At 49.6% G+C, this 19,105-nt stretch overlaps 1 protein-coding gene across 2 annotated transcripts in view; it reads right to left on the reverse strand.

Moving 5' to 3' along the window:
- PADI4 (peptidyl arginine deiminase 4) overlaps positions 1 to 14,512 on the reverse strand; it is a 33,430-nt gene extending 18,918 nt beyond the window's left edge. For both annotated transcript variants that reach the window (XM_046660015.1, XM_046660016.1), the window contains exons 1-2: positions 14,421 to 14,512; positions 2,163 to 2,343 (exon numbers count right to left, since the gene is read on the reverse strand). In XM_046660015.1, coding sequence (XP_046515971.1) covers positions 2,163 to 2,343; positions 14,421 to 14,512 — 273 coding nt within the window. The remainder of the gene's footprint in view (positions 1 to 2,162; positions 2,344 to 14,420) is intronic.
- Between the last annotated feature and the right edge of the window lie 4,593 nt (positions 14,513 to 19,105).

The following is a 19,105-nucleotide window of genomic DNA, read 5'->3' on the forward strand; positions in this document are numbered from 1 at the left end:
CCCCCCCCCCCCCCCCCCCCCCCCCGCTATGTGCCAACTCAGGGCAGGATGCTGAGGAGACAAGCTTGGGCAAGAAGTGGCCCCAGCCTGTAAGGAGTACCCCAACTTGTGGCAGTGGAGGGGTAGCAAAACATGTAAATGACTGTGACACAGAAAAGAGGGGACTATGGGAGCCCAAAAGGGCTTACTCTGCCTGGACAGGTCAGGGAGGCACACTTTGAGGCAGATCCTGGAAGGGGAGTAGGAGTTGAGCAGCTGGAGACGTGGTGGAAGAGGCCTTAGAGGGAGAGCGCTGGGAATAAGCCACGGACACCGGCCCGGCGGGAAGAAGGGACGGAGGAGACCGAAGAAGCAGACCCCGCCAGGCTGGAGCCCGGCCGAGAGGATCTGGGGAGCACGCGTTTTGGACCGGTGGTGGCGTCTTTAGGACAGCCTCTCCGAGAATAAAAAACACCAAGCCCCTTTGCCCAAGGTTCAAAATTTAGGAAGAACGCGTCTGATTGGCGCAGCCTGGCCAGAAGCGGGCGGAGCGTCAGGATTGACACTTCCAAGGAAAACAGGCAAGGGGAGTTCCCCGCCCCAAACCCAGGAGCTGACGCCAAAAGGAGCTCCCGAGGGGACGCGCGGAGGTGTCTGCATCCGTCCCCGAGATAGTCGGGGTCCAGGGAGGTGTCACAGTCACCATCACCTCCTGTCTGGACCGTGGCTTCAGCCTCTTGAGTGGTCTCCCTGCCTCGGTCTACCGCCTAGAGCCAGTGTACTCGCTACACGGCAGCCACTGGGGTCTTTTCAACACGCAAATGTGGTCTTGTCACTCCCTGGGTGAAAGGTTTTCACTGGCTTCCGGTTGCCCTCGGAAAATGAGGCCCCTGATGCCAAGCCCTCTCATATTGACTGTCTCTCCCCCCCCACCTGCTGCTCCACCCTCCTTTCTTGCCGTACAGATCTTCCTCAGTTTCCCCAACATGCGTCTCACCCTCTCCTCGTCCAGAGTGTGCACACAGGCCACATGCCCTATGCAGAGCTCTCCTCCTCTCTCCCTCTCTTAGGCAAGTCATTCGTCCTATCCTTCAGCTTGCCACTTCTCCCAGGAAGCTTTCCCTGATTGCACCCTCCCCCACCTGCTTTGGTGTCCAAGCTCTGTGCTCCTACAGCAGGCAACACTCTGCCCCACCAGGGAGACTGCCTGTCCTGTCCTGCTGGGAACAAGTGGTCACTGGACCAAATTTCTGTGGGACCCTGGGGGGTCCTGTTGAGCTCATCTGCAGTCAAAGGACAGGCAGTGGGTTGAAGGGTGGGCTCCAAAGAAATATGTCCATGTCCTAATGCCTGGAACCTGTGAACGTGACCTTATTTGGAGAAAAGCTCTTTGCAGATGCAATTAAGTTAAGGATCTTGGGTGAGCGCATCCTGGCTAATGGGGCGGGTCTTACATGCACTGACACATGTCCTTAGAGGAGTGAGGTGGGGGGAAGTTTGATTGAGGACACAGTGTGAGCACAGAGGCGGGTGTTGGAGAGACGTGGCCACCAGTCTAGGGACGCCAACAGCCACCAGCAGCTGGAGGAGGCAAAAAAGCGGATTCTCCCCCAAGTTCTTCCAGAGGGAGCGTGGCCCTGCTGAGACCTTCATTGCAGACGTCTGTCCCTCAGAACTGTGAGAGGATGCATTTTTGTTGTTTTAAGCCAGTGGCTTGTGGTAATTTGTTCCAGCAGCCACAGGAAACTAAGCACACGGGCACGGTGTCCCGGGGCTGCCTGGCTGTGGCCTTCCTAGCACTCACAACCGTCCGTAATTGGTTACCTCTGTATACCTCATGCCCTCACCCATAGGTGGTAAGCGCCTTGAGGCCTGCAGCCTCACCTGTCTTCTTCGTTTCTGTACCTCCAGTGCCTGGTGGCGCCTGGCAGGTAGTAGGTGATTATTAAACGTTTGCTGAAAGAATGAATTTAATCAAAGCCGTGGCCTCCATAAACCTTGGCATTCCTAGATTGTTTTTGAGGACGCTATGGCTGGAACAAGCCATCACGAGCTTTTCCAGAAAGAAGCAGGCTCTGCCAGGTCTGGGGCTGTGGGTCAGTGCAGGACAGACTGTGAGTAACGGAAGTGCCGTGACCTGCTGGCTTCCTCCCACACGGCCCACCTTACAACGCCGCACTCACCTTCTGGTCACCTGTGCTGTGGCTGGCAGTTCTCATCCTCAGGGTCACCTCCAGCCCAGGGTCCAGGGGCCACTTGGGGGAACCTGTGGCATTCTTCTTGGCTGGAGGGCTGTGGGCAACATCCACGGCCACTCCCGGGGAGGCGTTGATGCTGAAGGATGTGTAGCCCTTGGGGGCAGAGCTGGGGAGGACAGAGAGCCACAGTGAGGCAGGGCCTGGCCCACCACCGCTCTCCCCAGCATTCCCCCTTTTCCCAAGTGTAAACACCAGATGGCAGCCGGTCTGCCCCTGACCGTGGGAGTAAGTATGTGAGGTTGTCAGGAGGTGGCGAGAAACAGAAAGAAGATCCCCTGACTTGGAGGCTTACACTCGAACCAGGGAAATTGCAGAGAGATGTGCACACCGAAGACACACACTCATGGATGTGAGCATAGAGCGATGTGCACACCCAGAGGTTTACGCTTCACGGATGCGCACACACAGGGTTGTGCAACACGCAGAGAATCACACAGACTCCTGCTTCTGGAATTGTGGCAGACCAGTGCTCTGAAGAACCTTCCCTTAGAAAACAACTGGTCTGTGGTTAAAATAGACTTTTTAAAGCATGGCTGAGATCGTGAGAAGTGAGAGAAATCTCCAGGGACTCCCTTCTCTGCGTGTGCACCCATGCACACGCCACAGCGGTTAAACTGAGGGACACCAAAGACAAAAAGAAGATCTGAAGGGGATCCAGAGAGAAAAGTCAGATCACCTATAAAGGAACAGAAATCGGATTGAAAGCAGACTTCTCAACAGCAACAACAGAATCTAAAAAAACAGTTGAATAGTATCTTCAAAGTATTTTGAAGAAAGTAGCTGTTAACTTAGAATTGTATACCCAACAAAATTATATTTTAATAAAGACATTTCAGATGAAGAAAAATTGGTATTTTAAAACCAACACACTTTCACCAAAGCGACTTCTAAAGACACACTCTAAGGAGAAGATCTCTGATGCCGGTAGCATGGTCTGGGATGCAGGAAAGAATGGTGAGCAAATAAAATGGTAAATGTCTTGGAAAATATTGTCTGTATTTTTAAAAAAGTTATAAAAATATCAAAATTGTGGGATTAAAAAAAGATCAGGATGTAAATTGGGAGGTATAATGAGAGTTGAAGTATTCTGAGGTCCTTCATTGAAGAGGAAATTAAGATAGTGTTTAACCATAGATCTTATAGAGTTAAAATTCTCTGATTAAAATGTAAAGGTATTCACCAAGAGAATGGAAGCGGAGTTCATACATTTCTACACAGGCAGAAAATGCAGTAACAGAAGAAGAAGAGAAACAGTCTCAAAAAGACAATGAAAGAGCAAAAGGCAACAGAGAAAAAATTGGACAAATGAAACTAAAAATAAACGGTGAAAACAAATCCGAATATATAAATAGTCAAAATAAATGTAATTAGATTAATGTTACTAGTTAAAAAAAAAGAGTTTTGGACTAGATAAAGAAATGAAGTCCAGCTGTATGCTATTTGCAAGAGGCACACCTAAAGTATAAGGATCCGGGAAAGATGAAGTTAAAAAAAAAGGAAGAAAGATACATTAAGCCAATAATCAAAGGAGAGCTGGATGGGTATATTAATATCAGACAAAAACCACACTGCTAGCAATAGAGAGGATCACAATCTAATGATATAAGGTTCAGCTCACCTGGAAGGTATTCTAAACACAGCCTCAATATATGTAAGGCAAAAATGGATAGAAATACAGGGAGAAGTTCGCAAATCCACCATCACAGTCGTAGATTGCAACTCTTCTTTCTCAACTAACCATAGATTAACCAGACAAAAAAAATAGTGACATAACTAACAAGCTTGATTTAGTGGACGTGTGTAGAATTCTGTGCCCCACAACTGGTGAATATACATTTTTCCAAGCCAAGTGCATATGGATCACTAAAAAATTTGACCACGTAATTGGCCATAAAGGAAGTTTCAACAAATATTAAAGAGTAGGTGACATACAGTATACGGAGCCTATTCCTTGATCCCAGTGTAAGTTAGGCGTCACTAGCATAAACTCCAATTTACATTTGAAAATTTCAAAACCAGACTTCTAACTAACTTACAAGTCAAAGGATAATTAATGAAACTAAATAATAATACTCAGAACTGAGCAATAATTAAAATACTACACTTCTAATATTTGGGGGAGCTAAAGGTATTACTTTGTGCCTTAAATGCATGTATCTTTAAAAAGAAGAAAAAAGCTGAAAATTGAGTAAACAGAAAAAGAATGTAGAAAAATAAAATAGAACAGAAAAGCCCAAAATAAAGATGACAGAAATCTGTGAAATAGAAAACAAGTAAATCAACAAAGCCAAAATACACTGATAAAACTGATAAACCTCTGGCAAGATTGGCCAAGGGAAAAAAGATAGGAAGATAAAAAGAAATCACTACAGAAAAAGCAGATTTTTTTTGTGTGTGTGGATAGTTGATAAAAGCTAAACAGAAAATCCACAGCAAATATCATCTTTAATAGTGAAAAATTGAAAACCTTCCTTTAAAATCAAGAACATGACAAGGATGCCCACTGTCACCACATATTTTCAACATTGTCCAGGAGGTTCTAGCCACTGCAGTAAGAGAATAAAAGTAAAAGGTATAAAGACTGAAAAGTAAGAAAAAAAAACCCTGGCAATATTTATAGACAATATGATTATTTGTAAATCTCAAAGGCATGTACAGACAAGTTAAAAAGAAGTAGTAAGAGTTTAATAAGGTAGCTAGTAAGGTGGAGAGGCAAAAATCAGTTGCTTTTGTGTACCCCAGCAATAATATAGTTGGAAAAAATAATTTAAAATAAACATATAATTTTCATCAGAAAAAAAGCGCTATAAAGTACCTAGGATAAATCTAACAAAAGATGTGTAAGGTTTTTATGGAGAAAAATGCTCAAACCTTACTGAAAGCAATTAGAGAAGACACAAATTAATAGGAATAGCACGAACATGCTTAGGAAGGCTAATATCATAATGGTATAAAATCTCTCCAAATGAATTTATACATTCAATGGAATTTCAAGGTTTTTCATGGAACTTGACAAGTTGATTCCAAGATTTACAAGGAAAACCATGGGCCTAAGATAGTCAAAATACCCTGTAAAGAAAAGAAGCAAAAGGTGAGAGACTTTTTCAACCAGGTATGACTTACTATGAAGCCATGGGTGTTGTAATGGCTCAGGCAAAGACAAATGACAGATGCAACTGAAGAGAGATTCTGCTTGATCTATGACAGAAGTGGTCTTGCAGATAACTGGGGAAAGTGAAGATTATGTAAGAAATGATGCTGGAACAATCACTCATCCATATGGAAAATAATTAAATTGGAAAAGTAATTAAATTGATCCCATCCTCACACCATATACAAAAACAAACTCCAGGTGGATTAAAGACTTAAATATGAAAGACAGAACTTTGAATCTTTTTAAAAAATAGGTCTTATTTTTTAGAGAAGTTTTAGGTTCACAGCAAAATTGAGGGGAAGGTACAGAGATATCCCATATATCTCCTGTCCCTAGTCATGCAGAGTTTCCCCCATTATCAATATCCTCCACTAGTGATGCATTCACTACAATCGATGACCCTACACTGACATGTCATTATCACCCAAAGTCTGTAGTTCACATTAGGGTTCACTCTTGGTGATGTACATTTTATGGGCTTGGAAAATTGTATAATGACGTGTGTCCACCATTATAGTACCATAGAGAGTAGTTTCACTGCCATAAAAATCCTCTGTGCTCCCCCTGTTCATCCCTCCCTCCCATTTAGCCCCTGGCAACCACTGATCTTTTTACTGCCTCCATAGTTTTGCCTTTTCCAGAATGTCATGTAGTTGGGATCATACAGTCTGTAACGTTTTCAGATTAGTTTCTTTCCCTGAGTAATATGCATTTAAGGTCCCTCCATGTCTTTTCATGTCTTGGTAGCTCATTTCTTTCTAGCACTGAATAATATTCCATTGTCTGGATGGACCACAGTTTGCTTATCCATTCACCTACTGAAGGACATCTTGGTTGCTTTCAATTTTTGGCAATGTAAATAAAGCCGCTATAAACAGCCATGTGCAACTTTTTGTTTGGGCATAAGTTTTCAGTTCCTTTGGGTAAATACCAAGGAGTATGACTGTTGGATCATATGATAAGAGTGTGTTTAGTTTTCTAAGAAACTGCCAAATTGTCCTCCAACGTGGCTGCGCCATTTTGCATTCCCTCCAGCAATGAATGAGAGTTCCTCGTGCTCCATATCCTTGCCGGCATTTGGTGGTGTCACTGTTCTGGATTTTCGCCATTCTAATGCCTATGTAGTGACTTCTCGTTGTTTTAATTTGCATTTCCCTGTTGACCTATGATGTGGATCATCTTTTCCTTTGCTATTTGCCATCTGTATATTTATTTTGGTGATGTGTCTGTTAAGGTCTTTGGCCCATTTTTCAATCAGATTGTTTTCTTACTGTTGAGTTTTAAGAGTTCTTTGTGTATTTTGGATAACAATCCTTTATTAGATATGCTTTTTGTTAATATCTTCTCCCAGTCTGTGGTTTGTCTTTTCGTTCTCTTGATGGTGTCTTTTGCAGAGCAGAAATTTTTAATTTTAGTGAATCCAGCTTGTTGATTCTTTCTTTCCGGGATCTTGCCTTTGGTGTTGTATCTAAAAAGCTACCAGCAAACCCAAGATCATCTAGATTTTCTTCTATGTCATGTTCTAGGAGTTTTAGAGTTGTGCATTTTACCTTTAGGTCTGTGATCTATTTTGAGGTAATTTTTTGTGAAGAATGTAAAGTCTGTGTCTGGATTCATTTTTTGGATATGGCTGTCTGGTTGTTCCAGCAAGATTTGTTGAAAATGCTACCTTTTCTCATCGTGTTGCCTTTGCTTCTTTGTCAAAGATCAGTTGACTGTACTTATGTGGGGCTATTTCTGGGCTCCTTGTTCTGTTCCATTCATTTACTTGTCTGTTCCTTCACTAATACCACACTGTCTTGATTTCACACACTGTGATACCACAGTAAGTCTTGAAGTTGCATAGTGTCAGTCCTCCAACTTTGTTCTCCTCCTTCAATATTGTGTTGGCTATTCTGGGTTTTTTTGCCTCTCTCTATAAACTTTAGAGTCAGTTTGTCAATATGCACAAAATAACTTGCTGGGATTTTGATTGGGATTGCATTGAACCTGTAGATCAAATTGGGAAGAACTGACATCTTGACGATGTTGAGTCTCCCTATCCATGAACATGGAATACCTCTCCATTGCTTCTCTTCTTCTTTGATAGCTTTCATCAGAGTTTTGTAGTTTTTCTCATAAATTTCTCAGTCATATTTTGCTATATTTCTACCTAGGTATTTAATTTTGGGGGGTGCAAATATAAATGGTATTGTGTTTTTAATTTCAAATTCCACCTGGTCCTTGCTGGTATATAGGAAAGTGATAGACTTATCTACATTAACCTTGTATCCTGCAACCTTGCTGTAATTGCTTGTTAGTTCCAGAAGTTTTTTGGTCAATTCTTTTGGATCATGTCATCTGTGAACAAAGACAAGTTTCTTTCTTTCTTCCCAGTTGGTGTTCCTTTTATTTCTTTTTCTAGTCCTAAGCATTCAGTAGGTCTTTCAGTATGATGTGAAAAGCATGGCAAGAGGGAACATCTTTGCCTCGTTCCTGATCTTAGTGGGAAAGCTTCAGGTTTCTCACCGTTAAGTGTGATGTTAGCTGGAAGTCTTTGTAGATATTCTTTATCAAGTTGAGGAAGCTCCCCTCTATTCTTAGTTTGCTGAGAGTTTTTGTCATGAATGGGTATTTGCACCTTTTAAAAGAACATGTCAGGGTCATCTTTATGCCCTTTCTTAAACAAGATACCAAACCAATAAGCAAGAAAGAAAAGACTGATACATTCAGCTAAGTGAGAATAAATAACTTCTGTTCATCGAAAGACTCTATAAAGTGAAAAGACAAGCATAATCTAAGAAGTTCTTCATAGCATAAAACCGACAAAGGCTTAGCATCCAGAATATTTAAAGAACTTAGGCTAATCAACATGAAAAAAGCAAATAACTTAATAGAAAAAAATGGGCGAAAGACACAAACAGGCATTCGCAGAATTTGAATGAATGATGAACACAAATGGATGATGGCCATGTGAGGAGGCACTCCGCCTCACTGAGAAGGAAGATGAAAACATCGAGGCCATAATGAGATGGGGTTTACGCCCACCTGGTTGGTGAAAATAACGCTATAGACTATACGGTTCAGAGGGAACTAGCACGCTGCTCGCGGAGTGTGAAATTAACCACTTTGTGAAACAACTCAGGGTTATCTTGCAAAGTCAAACATCAGCCTGCCCCAAAGCCAGCGACCCGCTCCTCGCTCCTCGGCAGACGCCCTCGAGACTCTCTTGCACGTGTGCACCAGGAGACACGTTCAAGAATGCTCAGAGCAGCCTTTTCTGCAAGAGTGAACGACCCACAGGCAGAAGGGCTAAGAAACTGCAGCAGATTCAAACTGTGTGGGAGACTCCCGAGAGGGCAGATCCCACGCCATAAGGTCATAGAGACGTGGATTTTATGATTATGTTTTCTATTTTCATTTTTGTAATAAAGTTCTTTGTCTCTATATCAGAAGCTCTGTATATTCATTATAGAGAATTAGGAAAATACAGGAAAAGTGTGTGGTAGACAGACCTCTACGCTGGCCCCCACAATCCCCACCTCTGGTGCTCATGCCCTTGTGTGACTCCCTCCCCCTGAGTGTGGGAAGGACCCAGTGACTTGCTTCCAACCAACAGAAAATGGCAAGAGTTGTGGGCTTCACTTCTGTGATAAGGTTACAGAAGACTTCCCTCCCTCCCTCTCTCTCTCTGTCTCCCTCCCTCGCTCTCTCCTTCTCAGCTCCCTTACCTTGATGAATCAAGCCGCCACAGTATGAGCCATGGGAGGCCCGCATGGCAAGAAACTGAGGGAGGCTCCCTGCCAACCCAGAGAAGGGAACGAGGCCCTCAGTCCATCAGCCCACGAGGACCTGAATCCTGCCAAGGACCATATTAGTGAGCTTGGAAGCAGAGCCTGCCCGGAGGAGCCTTAGCATGACCCTAGCTCTGCGGACACCTTGATCACAACCTTTGAGACGCCAAGGCAGAGGACCAGCTAAGCCACACTGGACCTGGACCCACAGAACCTGCGAGATGATAAACGCTGTTGTTCTAAATTTGGGGGCAATTTGTTACACAGTGATGGATAACTAATACAGGATAAAAAAGGCAGAAAGAGAGAGAGAGGGAGAAAGAAGGGGGAGGACGAGGAAGAGGAAGAAGGAAGGAGGAGGAAGAGGAGAAGGAGGGGGAGGAGAAGAAAAGGAAGGAAGGAGGGAAAGAGAAGGAAGGAGGGAGGGAAAAAGAAGGAAGGAGGGAGGGAAGGAAAGAAGGAAGGAAGGAAGGAATTGCCTAGAAGAAAACGGAGTCTTACCACTCGGAGACAATCACTAACGTTTTGATATTTTTCTTTCAGTAGATGAATTTTTGAAGCATGTTTTGTAGAACTAATGAGATCCGAAGCAGATGAAAGAGGAGAAAAGCTTTCCCAACGCTTCCCTAGCTTCCATTCCCCTGGTTTTATTTCGTTTGCTGTCCACCCTGGTTTGGGCCCTCATTCCGTCCCCATGGCGTCAATTTAAAGCTCTTAAACTTGAGTGACAGTGAACACACAGAACATTTCCTCTGCTCCAGACCCCGTTCAGGTTCTTTCTGTATATCAACTCACTCGGTTTTCACCACCAACCTGTAGGATGGGTGCTGTTATCATTTCCATCTCACAGGTGAGAAAACCAAGGCACAGAGAAGGGAAGTCGCTTCCCCAGGCTCAGCTTTAGGCGTCCTGCTTCTCTGCTGTGTGACGGGGTTGGGGTATCCCAGAGCTGGCCCCGGCCTCCTTTATACATCTACCGGCCCCCTACATTCTCCGCACGCTGCAGTCCAACAGAATCCTTCCCAGGTCCCCCACACCCGCCCACACTTTCTCATTTTCCAGGTTCTGCTTATCGTCTGCCCCTCATCTGGAATGCCCCCTTCTCTCAGAATCCAATCCAGTCCCAAAGGCCCATCTCAAGGGGACCCCCGCCACCAAATCCTTCCCCCAACTCTCCAACCAAGAGGGATTTCTTCCTCAAAATGAGATTTCCCCTCTGTGTAGGCAGAATAATGGTTCCCCAAAGATGACTACAGCCTAACCCCCCAGATCTGTGCGTGTGTTCCCTTACATGGAAAAGACGACTTGCAAATATGGTTAAGTTAGGGATCGTGAGATGGGAGATTATCCTGGATTATCCAGGTGGTCCCACTATAACCACGAGGGTCTTTATAAGAGGGAGGCAGGAGGGTCCGAGCGAGAGAAGATGTGGTGATGGAAGCAGAGGCCAGAGGGATGCAGTCGCTGGAAGGGGCCACGAGCCGAGGAATGCAGGCAGCCTCTAGAAGCTGCAAAAGGCAAGGAATGGATCCCTCAGAGCCTCCAGAAGGAATCAGCCCTCTGGACATCTTGATTTTAGCTTCAGGAATAACCTCGTGAGATCCATTTTTGAACTTCCGATCTCCAGGACTGTAAGATGATATATTTGTGTTATTTAAACAACTAAGTCTGTGTAATTTGTTACAGCAGCAGTAGAAACCGACAGTCCCTCTTTCTGTCTTTCCATCACAGAAGTCTCTGCCTCTCCCTTAGATAAAACCCTGGCCTCTCAGGGGATGTGACGGCTGGGTTCCAGAAAGGTGGAAGGTAAGTAAGAAACAGTGGAACTAAAATCAATTTCCTCATAAGAAAAAAGATAAAACAAGTGATAGGTTCGAGCAGATTAAAAAAGTCAGCCGTGCCAATCTTTGCCTTACCAAGAGGGTGTGAACAGCAAAGGGGGAATACATAAAAACGTTTTTCATATCTCAAACAGAACGGGTCCCTGGGAAGGCAAGACATTAGCTCACGCCCTGTAGCCACACTATTCTCCTCCTTCTCTGTCCGAGAATTCAGCATCTGGAACTTTTGCGGCCCTCTGTGACATTTCTGGCTGCGCATCCCCCGTCCTGATGGCATTGCCCGGATTATCTCGACCTTCACTAAGTGAAGCATGCAGTGCGTGGCTCCATCTTCACAGTCACCCTGTGGGCGGGGTGCTGTTACGCCTGTTTTACAGATGAGGAGACTGAGGCACAGAGGGGCAAAGTGTCCAAGTCATGGGGCTGCTGGTGGCAGGTCTGGGTCCACTTGCAGCCCAGCTGATGTCATTTCCACCACATCATGTCTGTTTCTTTCTCTGCATTCACCTCACCCTGCTGTGCCCTGGGTTTACAAGCTAGACATTTGCTTTGCAAATGCCTGGCCAACCGAAACTTAAGAAAGGCCCTCGTTTCTCTCTCAAAGCCTGGAGACTCCCTCTCTGCTCTGTGTGCAGCTCTTTGCCTCCATGCCTGCCAAGCCGCCCAGAGGCCACCCCAGCTGCCCAGGGGCCGGGGCAGGAGGAGGCGGATGGAGAGGGACACGCCATGTGTCTAGTACAACAGGAAAACGAACAAGGGGCTCAAAGAACAATGGGAAGACGGAGACTTGGGGCCGACAGGCATGCAGCACGGGGCCCGCGGTGCTGTCCATCTCGGCTCGCTCTGCCCAGGGTGACTTCCCCACCGGGAGCAGGGAGAAGGGCGCACACAGGTGCTTCTGCCACCTTCTGGGGCTTTACAGCCACGTCTCCAGGCCTCACAGCCACCCTCTCTGCCCGATGGGGAAACTGAGGCTCGGAGAGGTGAGGCCCTGCTGGGACTTGATTCTAGGACGTGTGTTGTTTCCTTTGGCTTTTCCAGACCGTCTCGGATCCTAAACAAGGAACTTCCGCAAACATATGGGGGTCTTCACTGTGTGTGTGTGTGAGTGTGTGTGTGATTGTGAGACGACCCAGAGCTGAATCTTCTCGTAAGTTCCGACAGCTTCTGCAGGAGCCGCACTGAGAGCCTGAGTCCCAGACAAGTGACAACACTGACATCCTTCCTCCAACTCCACATCCAGCGTCTCCTCCCAGCGGTTGGGCAGCGCTTGGTGCCCATAGCACTGTCACACTCAGTGGCGCGTGCAATCCTCCAGGAAAGGGGACCACTCCACCGGACCCTCGGCATGTACTTTATAATTTCATCCTCACCACAACCCAGCGGGGTGGGTGTTAACTTTCCCATTTCACTGATAGGTAAACTGAGGCTCAGAGACACCAACAGCCTTGCCCACACTCCCCGCTGCCACATTGTGTGGTCTCCTGTCCAGAAAGAGACCCTGGGGGGCAAGAGGAGGAGCCCACGGATGGCAGCTCCTGGCCCCCCACCCACTCTGAGCCTTTCCCAAGCCCTAGGGAAGCTGCCCGAGGTCCACCCCCCTGGGCAGCGGGCTCAGGGCGACCAACCCCACAGCACTGGGTGGCAGTGCGTGCTGGGGAGGCAGACAGTCCTGGGTTCAAGCCTCCTTTAATTTGTATGAGCTTTGGTAAAAGTTGGGAGCGCAGAGAGCCCTCGGCGGGGTTCAGCGCGCATCACCGGCTGGTGGGATTTTTTGTGACTGCAATCAACATGCTTCCCATTGAGCAGGGCAAGTCCTTTCCAGGCTCGGGGTGAGAATCACGACCAGGGTCTCTAGGAGCGTCTCCGGGACAGGCGCCACCCCCACGGTCTGGGCCGGCCTGTACCACCCGTCTTTCTAACCCTTGGGGGCTCCAAGCCCTGCGGCCGAGGGCACCGCTCGTGCAAAGGTGTGGAGGCGCGTGTGCTGGGGAGGAGGGGTGCCCACCCCGTCTGTGTTTTCAGAGGGGAATTCAGACCCCACTGAAGGCGGTGGCTGCACGGGAGACAGGACGAAGGCGCTAGCCGGGGACAAGTGAGAAGGACAGGGAAGAAATTATGGGAAGGGCCGGTCCAGGGACCGAGGGGGAGAGGGGAGGGAGTGAATCCTGGCTCCCCCACCTACTAACCGTGTGGCTACTTCACCTCTCGGAGCCTCAGTTTCCCCTTCTGTAAAATGGGAATAATAGCACTGCCTACCTCGTACGGCTGTTGAGTGAGTACGTGTGGGAGTATGATGTGCACATCAGCCGTTGTCATGTGAGCCGTGCAGGGGGTTGAACGCAGGGCACAATGTCGCACTGAGCGGGGAGCACGCCCCCAGAGGAGCCGGTGTCCTCGGACGCCATCAGGCTATCGCTTTTTCCTTTGCTCCTCAGCCCCGCCGTCTCCTGCCTCCCCTCCGCGTCCTGGGAGGCCGCCCAGACACTACTGCTGTTCTTCCCGGGTCAGCCACCGAGTGACACTTTCAAGGAAATGTCCCAGACACTCCTGTGGGAGCCTCACTAGGACCACTGACGCCCAGCCTGGGACGGAGGAAGCCAGCGGCTGCCACTACTGTTACTGACAACAACAATGATGCCAACTGTGCGCACTCGCTGAGAACGTTCCTGAACCGTCTTGTTTAACCAGAGCCTGGCACAGGACTTGGCATATGATAGATTCAACTCATATTTGTTGAATGAATGAATGAATGAAGAATGAATGAATGAACAGCTACCAGCGATTTGCACAGCACTGTGCTAAGTGCCTAACAAACATTCTCATGGTTTCTCATATTTAATCCCTATAACACCCTGTGAAGTGGGTATTATCCCCATTCCACAGACGAGGAAACTGAGGCTTGGTTTCCCAAGACCACGCAGCTAGCCAACAGCAGGGCTGGGTCCCCCTCCTCGGCCTCTCCCATGCCAGAGCCTGTCTTGCCTCTGCACCCACGGAGGGAGGCTTGGCTGAGTGGTGTCGGCTCACAACGCACCGGGAACCAAGTGTGGGCTGTGAAGTCCCGGTCTAGCTTGGCTTCCAGGGCACACTTGCTGTGTGACCTCAGGCAAGTCATAGACCCTCTCTGAGCTTCCAGTGCCTCAATGGTGAAAGGAGATGATGCTGTTTGCCCCTAATAATGGATTTGTGGTGAGGCCCTGGGGAAATCCCACTTGAACATGGCAGAGAACCCACTGCCCTGAATCCAGGCACGTCCCAGGGCCACTCGGGTCTTCTCTCTCCAGCTTCTCCGCGGGCAGCGGCTCCAGAGGCTGGAGCCTGAAGCCTCGGCCGACCACCTGTCCTGCGTCAGCAGAACCCGCTCCTCCAGCATCACTGGACCTGACTCCACCCCCAGACGCCCCCCACTCACCCGTAGACATCCAACTGCGTGTCGGTGCCCAGCACACACACGGCGTAGGTGGGCTGCTCTGGGGCCACATGGATCACTGTCCCCTGGGCCATCGTCCCTCCGGCTGCAGGAAGCCCCTGGGCTGGTTCCTTTATATGGCCCAGGGGAAGCCATGAGTCAGCCCCTGTGGTTTGTGGCCAGTGGCTTGGCCCCTCCCAACTCAGGTCCCGGGCGTGGTGCTGAGCCCCTCCTGGTCCGTAGCTGCCCTCGGGCCCCGCACGGGTGTCAGGGCCAGAATCAACCGCAGGCTGGCTCTGTCCTTTTCCTGGGAAGGGCCCGGCGCTCAGGAAGCCTGCAGGTGGTCCCCGCCTGGGGCCGCGAACCCCTGCATCCACCCAACCTCGCCCACCCTGCCCTACGGCGTAGTTAGAGGAGAACGGAGAGAACCGGGAGGCTCGAAGAAGGGTTGGGGCAAGAGGTCACAGCCCAGCCTACACACTCAGACTCCCCCGGCTTGGGATGAGTGTCCCACGTGATAACTCACCCTCTGGGGTGTTTTCTGTGCCGGCCCGTCTCTGCGCTTCACGTGGTGTAACTCATTAGGACAAGCCTGTGAAGTACGAACTATTATAATTCCCTCACTTCATGCTCATAGCAGCTCTCGGAGGTCGGTACCATCCTCATTCCCGTTTTACAGAAGAAGAAACTGAGGCACGGGGAGGTTACACAGCTGGAAAGTGGGAGAGCCAGGATTTGAACCAAAGGCACTCTGCTCCAGAGTGCGGGGTTTACCAGCTCCCTGTCCAAGTGACATGAGCTTTTCAGACGTTATCACATCTGCGTCTTACTACAACACGGGGCTATATGGGCTTAGTATTATGTCTCTTTTTATAGAAGGGAAAATAGAGGCTTCAAGAAGAAAGGTGATTTGCCCAAGGTGGCCTGGGTGGCGCTTGGTGGAGCTGGAGGCGGGGGGTGAGCTTCCTGGCCTGGGAGCCAGTGTCCCCTGCACACGCCAGGAGGCCTGCCTCTTGTGGGGCCTCCGGGTGTCAGACTAGACATCGCAGGTGGGGCCACACCTGCTCCGGGGACACTCACTCAGCCGCGGAGCTGTGGTCACACGTGGGCCGTGGGTGCTGCCTCTCCCTGCTAGTGGGTGACGGGTGAGGGGGGTGGACGGACTCCCAGCAGGGAACGCCTGGAGGAGGCATGCATGGGAATCAGGAGTGAGCAGAGTGTGTTTGGGGGTCTAGATTGTGTGTGTGTGTGTGTGTTTTGTTTGCTCTGGCTTTGAAACAAAGAATTCACCTCATTAATTCAGAGCTGGGCAGTGGGATCTGACTGAGTTCATGCCAATGTCCCCGTGAGGTGGGGCCGGTCATGACGCCCACGCTGTAGATGAGGCCACTGAGGCTCAGAGAAGCGGAATAATACTTCCAAGGCCCCACAACCCACAAAGTGGGATCCAGGATCCAAACCACCTTCTCTAGGCTCAGAACCCACTTCCCGTGCCAGCAGGTGGTGGGGCCAGGACTGATGCTCTCAAGCGTCCATGTGATTCCTTGCATGTGGTAGGTCTCAATAAACCCAATTTCTCTGGCTGGTCATACAATTAGGACTAGTTCGAGCTTCTAATGGAAGCCAGAGGAGGGAGTCTTCCATTGTCAGAGTCTGGGGGGCCCTCCAAGAACCCAAATCCAGTCCTCGTTCTGTGCATGGGAGACTGAGGCACAGAGTGGGATTGTGACGTGCCCACCATCACACAGCAAGTCAGCGGGAGAGCTGGGCTGTACCCCAAGTCTTAGGTGTCCTGGGGTAGTTTTTCTTTCCCTGTTTTCTTCAGCAATTTGGGATTTAAATTGTCTGTGAATAAGCCACAAAGAGAACAAGTCAAAAGTGGTTTTGTTAATTCAACAAATATTTATTGAATACTTGCTGTTTGCCAGGCAGTGTTCTGGGCACTGAGGATATGAAGTGAACAAAACAGACAAAAGCCTTGCCTTCATGGAACTTTTTTCTTGTGTAAAGAGACAGCCAATCAGCAATAAATATAATAGGTGGATTTTGTCATATGTTAGTGTTCTGGAAAAATGAAACAGTGGAGCAGTGGCAGCAGCATCAGGAGTGCAGGCAAGGCGTGCACTGTGATTTTAAACAGGGTGGTCAGAGAAGGTGGTGTTTGAGCAAAAGAAGGAGGTGACAATGTGGATATTTGGAGGGAGAATGTTCCAGACTGAGGGAGCAGCCGGTGAACCAGTGCAAAGGCTCCGAGGCAGGGATGTGCGTGGTGGCTTCAGGAAACAGCGAGGAGACCAGTGTCAGGAATGCAGTGAGGGAGGGAGGGCAGGTCTGAGATAGGGGCCAGGTCACGTTGGGCCTTTCAGGCTGTGTGAGGAATTCGGCTGCCGCTGAAAGTGACACGGGGAGCCGTGGGGATGTTCTGGGCAGAGGAGGACCATGATGTGACTTGTTTGAGCAGATCACTCTGGCGGCTGCCTGAGCATAGACTGTAGGTGACAAGGGAGGAGGCAGGGAGGCCAGCGAGGAAGCTGTTACAGTCCAGCAGGTGACATGGCGGGGACTCAGGCCAGGGCGGTGGCGGTGGAGGAGGTGGGAAGCCGTCAGATTCTGGACGTATCGTGATGGTACAGCCAGTAGGATTTGCAGATGGACTGGACGTGGGGCACAAGGAACAGAGGCGTCAAGGATGACTCCACGGTTTGGGGATGGAACATCTGGAAGGATGGAGCTGGCACCTTCTGAGGGGGGTGGGCTGGGGGTCAGGCTGCAGGTCCTGGCTGTGTCACATGTGAGATGTCTGCTCGAGCCCGTGAGGACATGTCCTGCAGGGGACATGGATACATGACTCTAGAGTTTCAGAGCAAGGAGGATCCTTAACCCCATCATGAGACCCCCCCATCTTTGTGACCTCATCTAACCCTAATGACCTCCCGAAGGTCCTACCTCCAAATGCCATCACGTCGGGGGCTGGGGCTTCCACATACAAATTAGGGGACACATTCAGTCCATGGCCCGGGTGGACATGAAGGCTGTTTGCACATTTCAGCCTCGTAAACCGTGCCGCGAGGCGCTCCTGTGAGCCTGTCTGTGGTCGTTTGCAGGGACTTTGTGAACTTATCTTTGCCCTTCTTCTTGCAGAGCATTTTGCTCTTTTCCTGAAATTTGCCAGCGCTTGTCATTATGTGTATGTGTTTAAGTGTCTATCCTCCAACTAGCCACGAGAGCAGGGCCTTTGTCAGTCTTGGCTACACCCCCAGCCTAGAATACTTCTGACTCGTGGCAGGTGCTCACTAAACGCTGCGGCTGAGCACTGCGGCGTCTCCAGCACCCGGACCAGCGCTGGACCCACGTATGGGGCCCCTGAGGACAGTTTCCTGCAGGGATCCCTGAGAACCAGGGGCTTGGGATCCCTTGGGGCTTGGGAAGAAAACTCTCCTGCCCACGAGGGCAGCTGGCTCAGAACAAGGCCAGAAACCTCCGAGGAAGGGCCCCCTTGCTGCTGAGAGGCAGGATGGCCAGCCCAGCCGCTCAGCTCACCCAGGGGAAGAGAGGCGGGGCCGGTGATTGCCCAGCGCCCTCTGGGCATTTGGGGCCCCGATCACTGGGTGCCTGAGCTGACGCCCCAGTGACTGGCCTGGCTATCCTCCCCCAGATGATTGAGATGATGTAATTCCGGGAGAAGGAATCAGGGTCAGGGACCTCTCCCCGAGACTCCGAGACTGGGTATGGTGCAAAGCTGTGTTTGGAGCGCTGCCTGAGCCACTCCCTCAGCACACCTTTCACAGGTGCGGTTCAGATTCATTTACTGAGCTGGTCGCTCGACAGATGCCCCTCAAAGGCCCCCTGAGTGCCTGGCGCTCCCTTAGAGGCTAATCAGGCTTTGTTTAAAATAGATTTGCAAGGACCCCGGTGATAAGAGAGACCACCATCTATTGAACATCTGCCATGTGCCACACTTGTCACAGGTCCTCGGGTTATAGTCTTTCTGATTCTCGCCATGCCCCAGTGGACAGCACTTACGATCTCATCTCTGCAGGAGAGGGAAGCAAGTGCTCAAGGTCACGCAGCTTCTAAGTGGGTTTGAAACCCAGCTTCGTCGAACATGCTTTGCTTTCTGTGCGGCCCTTACCCAGGCCAGGCCGCTGACATGCGTCACCTCCAATCCTCGCAGCAACCTTAACCTCTGAAATCTACTCTCCGCATTTGCCAGATGAGGAAACCGGATCTTGGAGGGGTTGGGTAATTCGCCCAAGGTTGCGCAGACAGGAAGTGGCGACACTGGATTTAACTTTGCTCCTTGTCCCACTCTGCCCACCGTGCAGCTGCCCCCTGGCCAGGTCCCTTGGCTCATGTGCTCTGAAGTCCCTTCCAGCACAAAGGCCCCCAGCCTCTCCATAACTTCAAGTAGAAAATTGGGAGCGTGTCTAGATCACCCAGAAACTGGTAGCTCTCCTCCTCCTGCTAAGGTGTCCGTCTGAGAGCCCTGAGCCCACAGCAGGTGGAGGTGGGGAGGGGCCTCTCTCCCTCTCTGCCCCCACGGCCCCGCCCCGCCCCCAGCTCCTCTCTCTGCTCCTTCACAGAGACCTTCCAGGCTCATGGACACACAAGGACGACACTCACTCTAACATGCACCGGGTCCCACCCTGCACCATTTTAGTGGGGCTCACTCGTGTGAACCCCACAAC

The sequence above is a fragment of the Equus quagga genome, chromosome 5, assembly GCF_021613505.1.
Source record: "Equus quagga isolate Etosha38 chromosome 5, UCLA_HA_Equagga_1.0, whole genome shotgun sequence".
Classification (NCBI taxonomy): domain Eukaryota; kingdom Metazoa; phylum Chordata; class Mammalia; order Perissodactyla; family Equidae; genus Equus; species Equus quagga.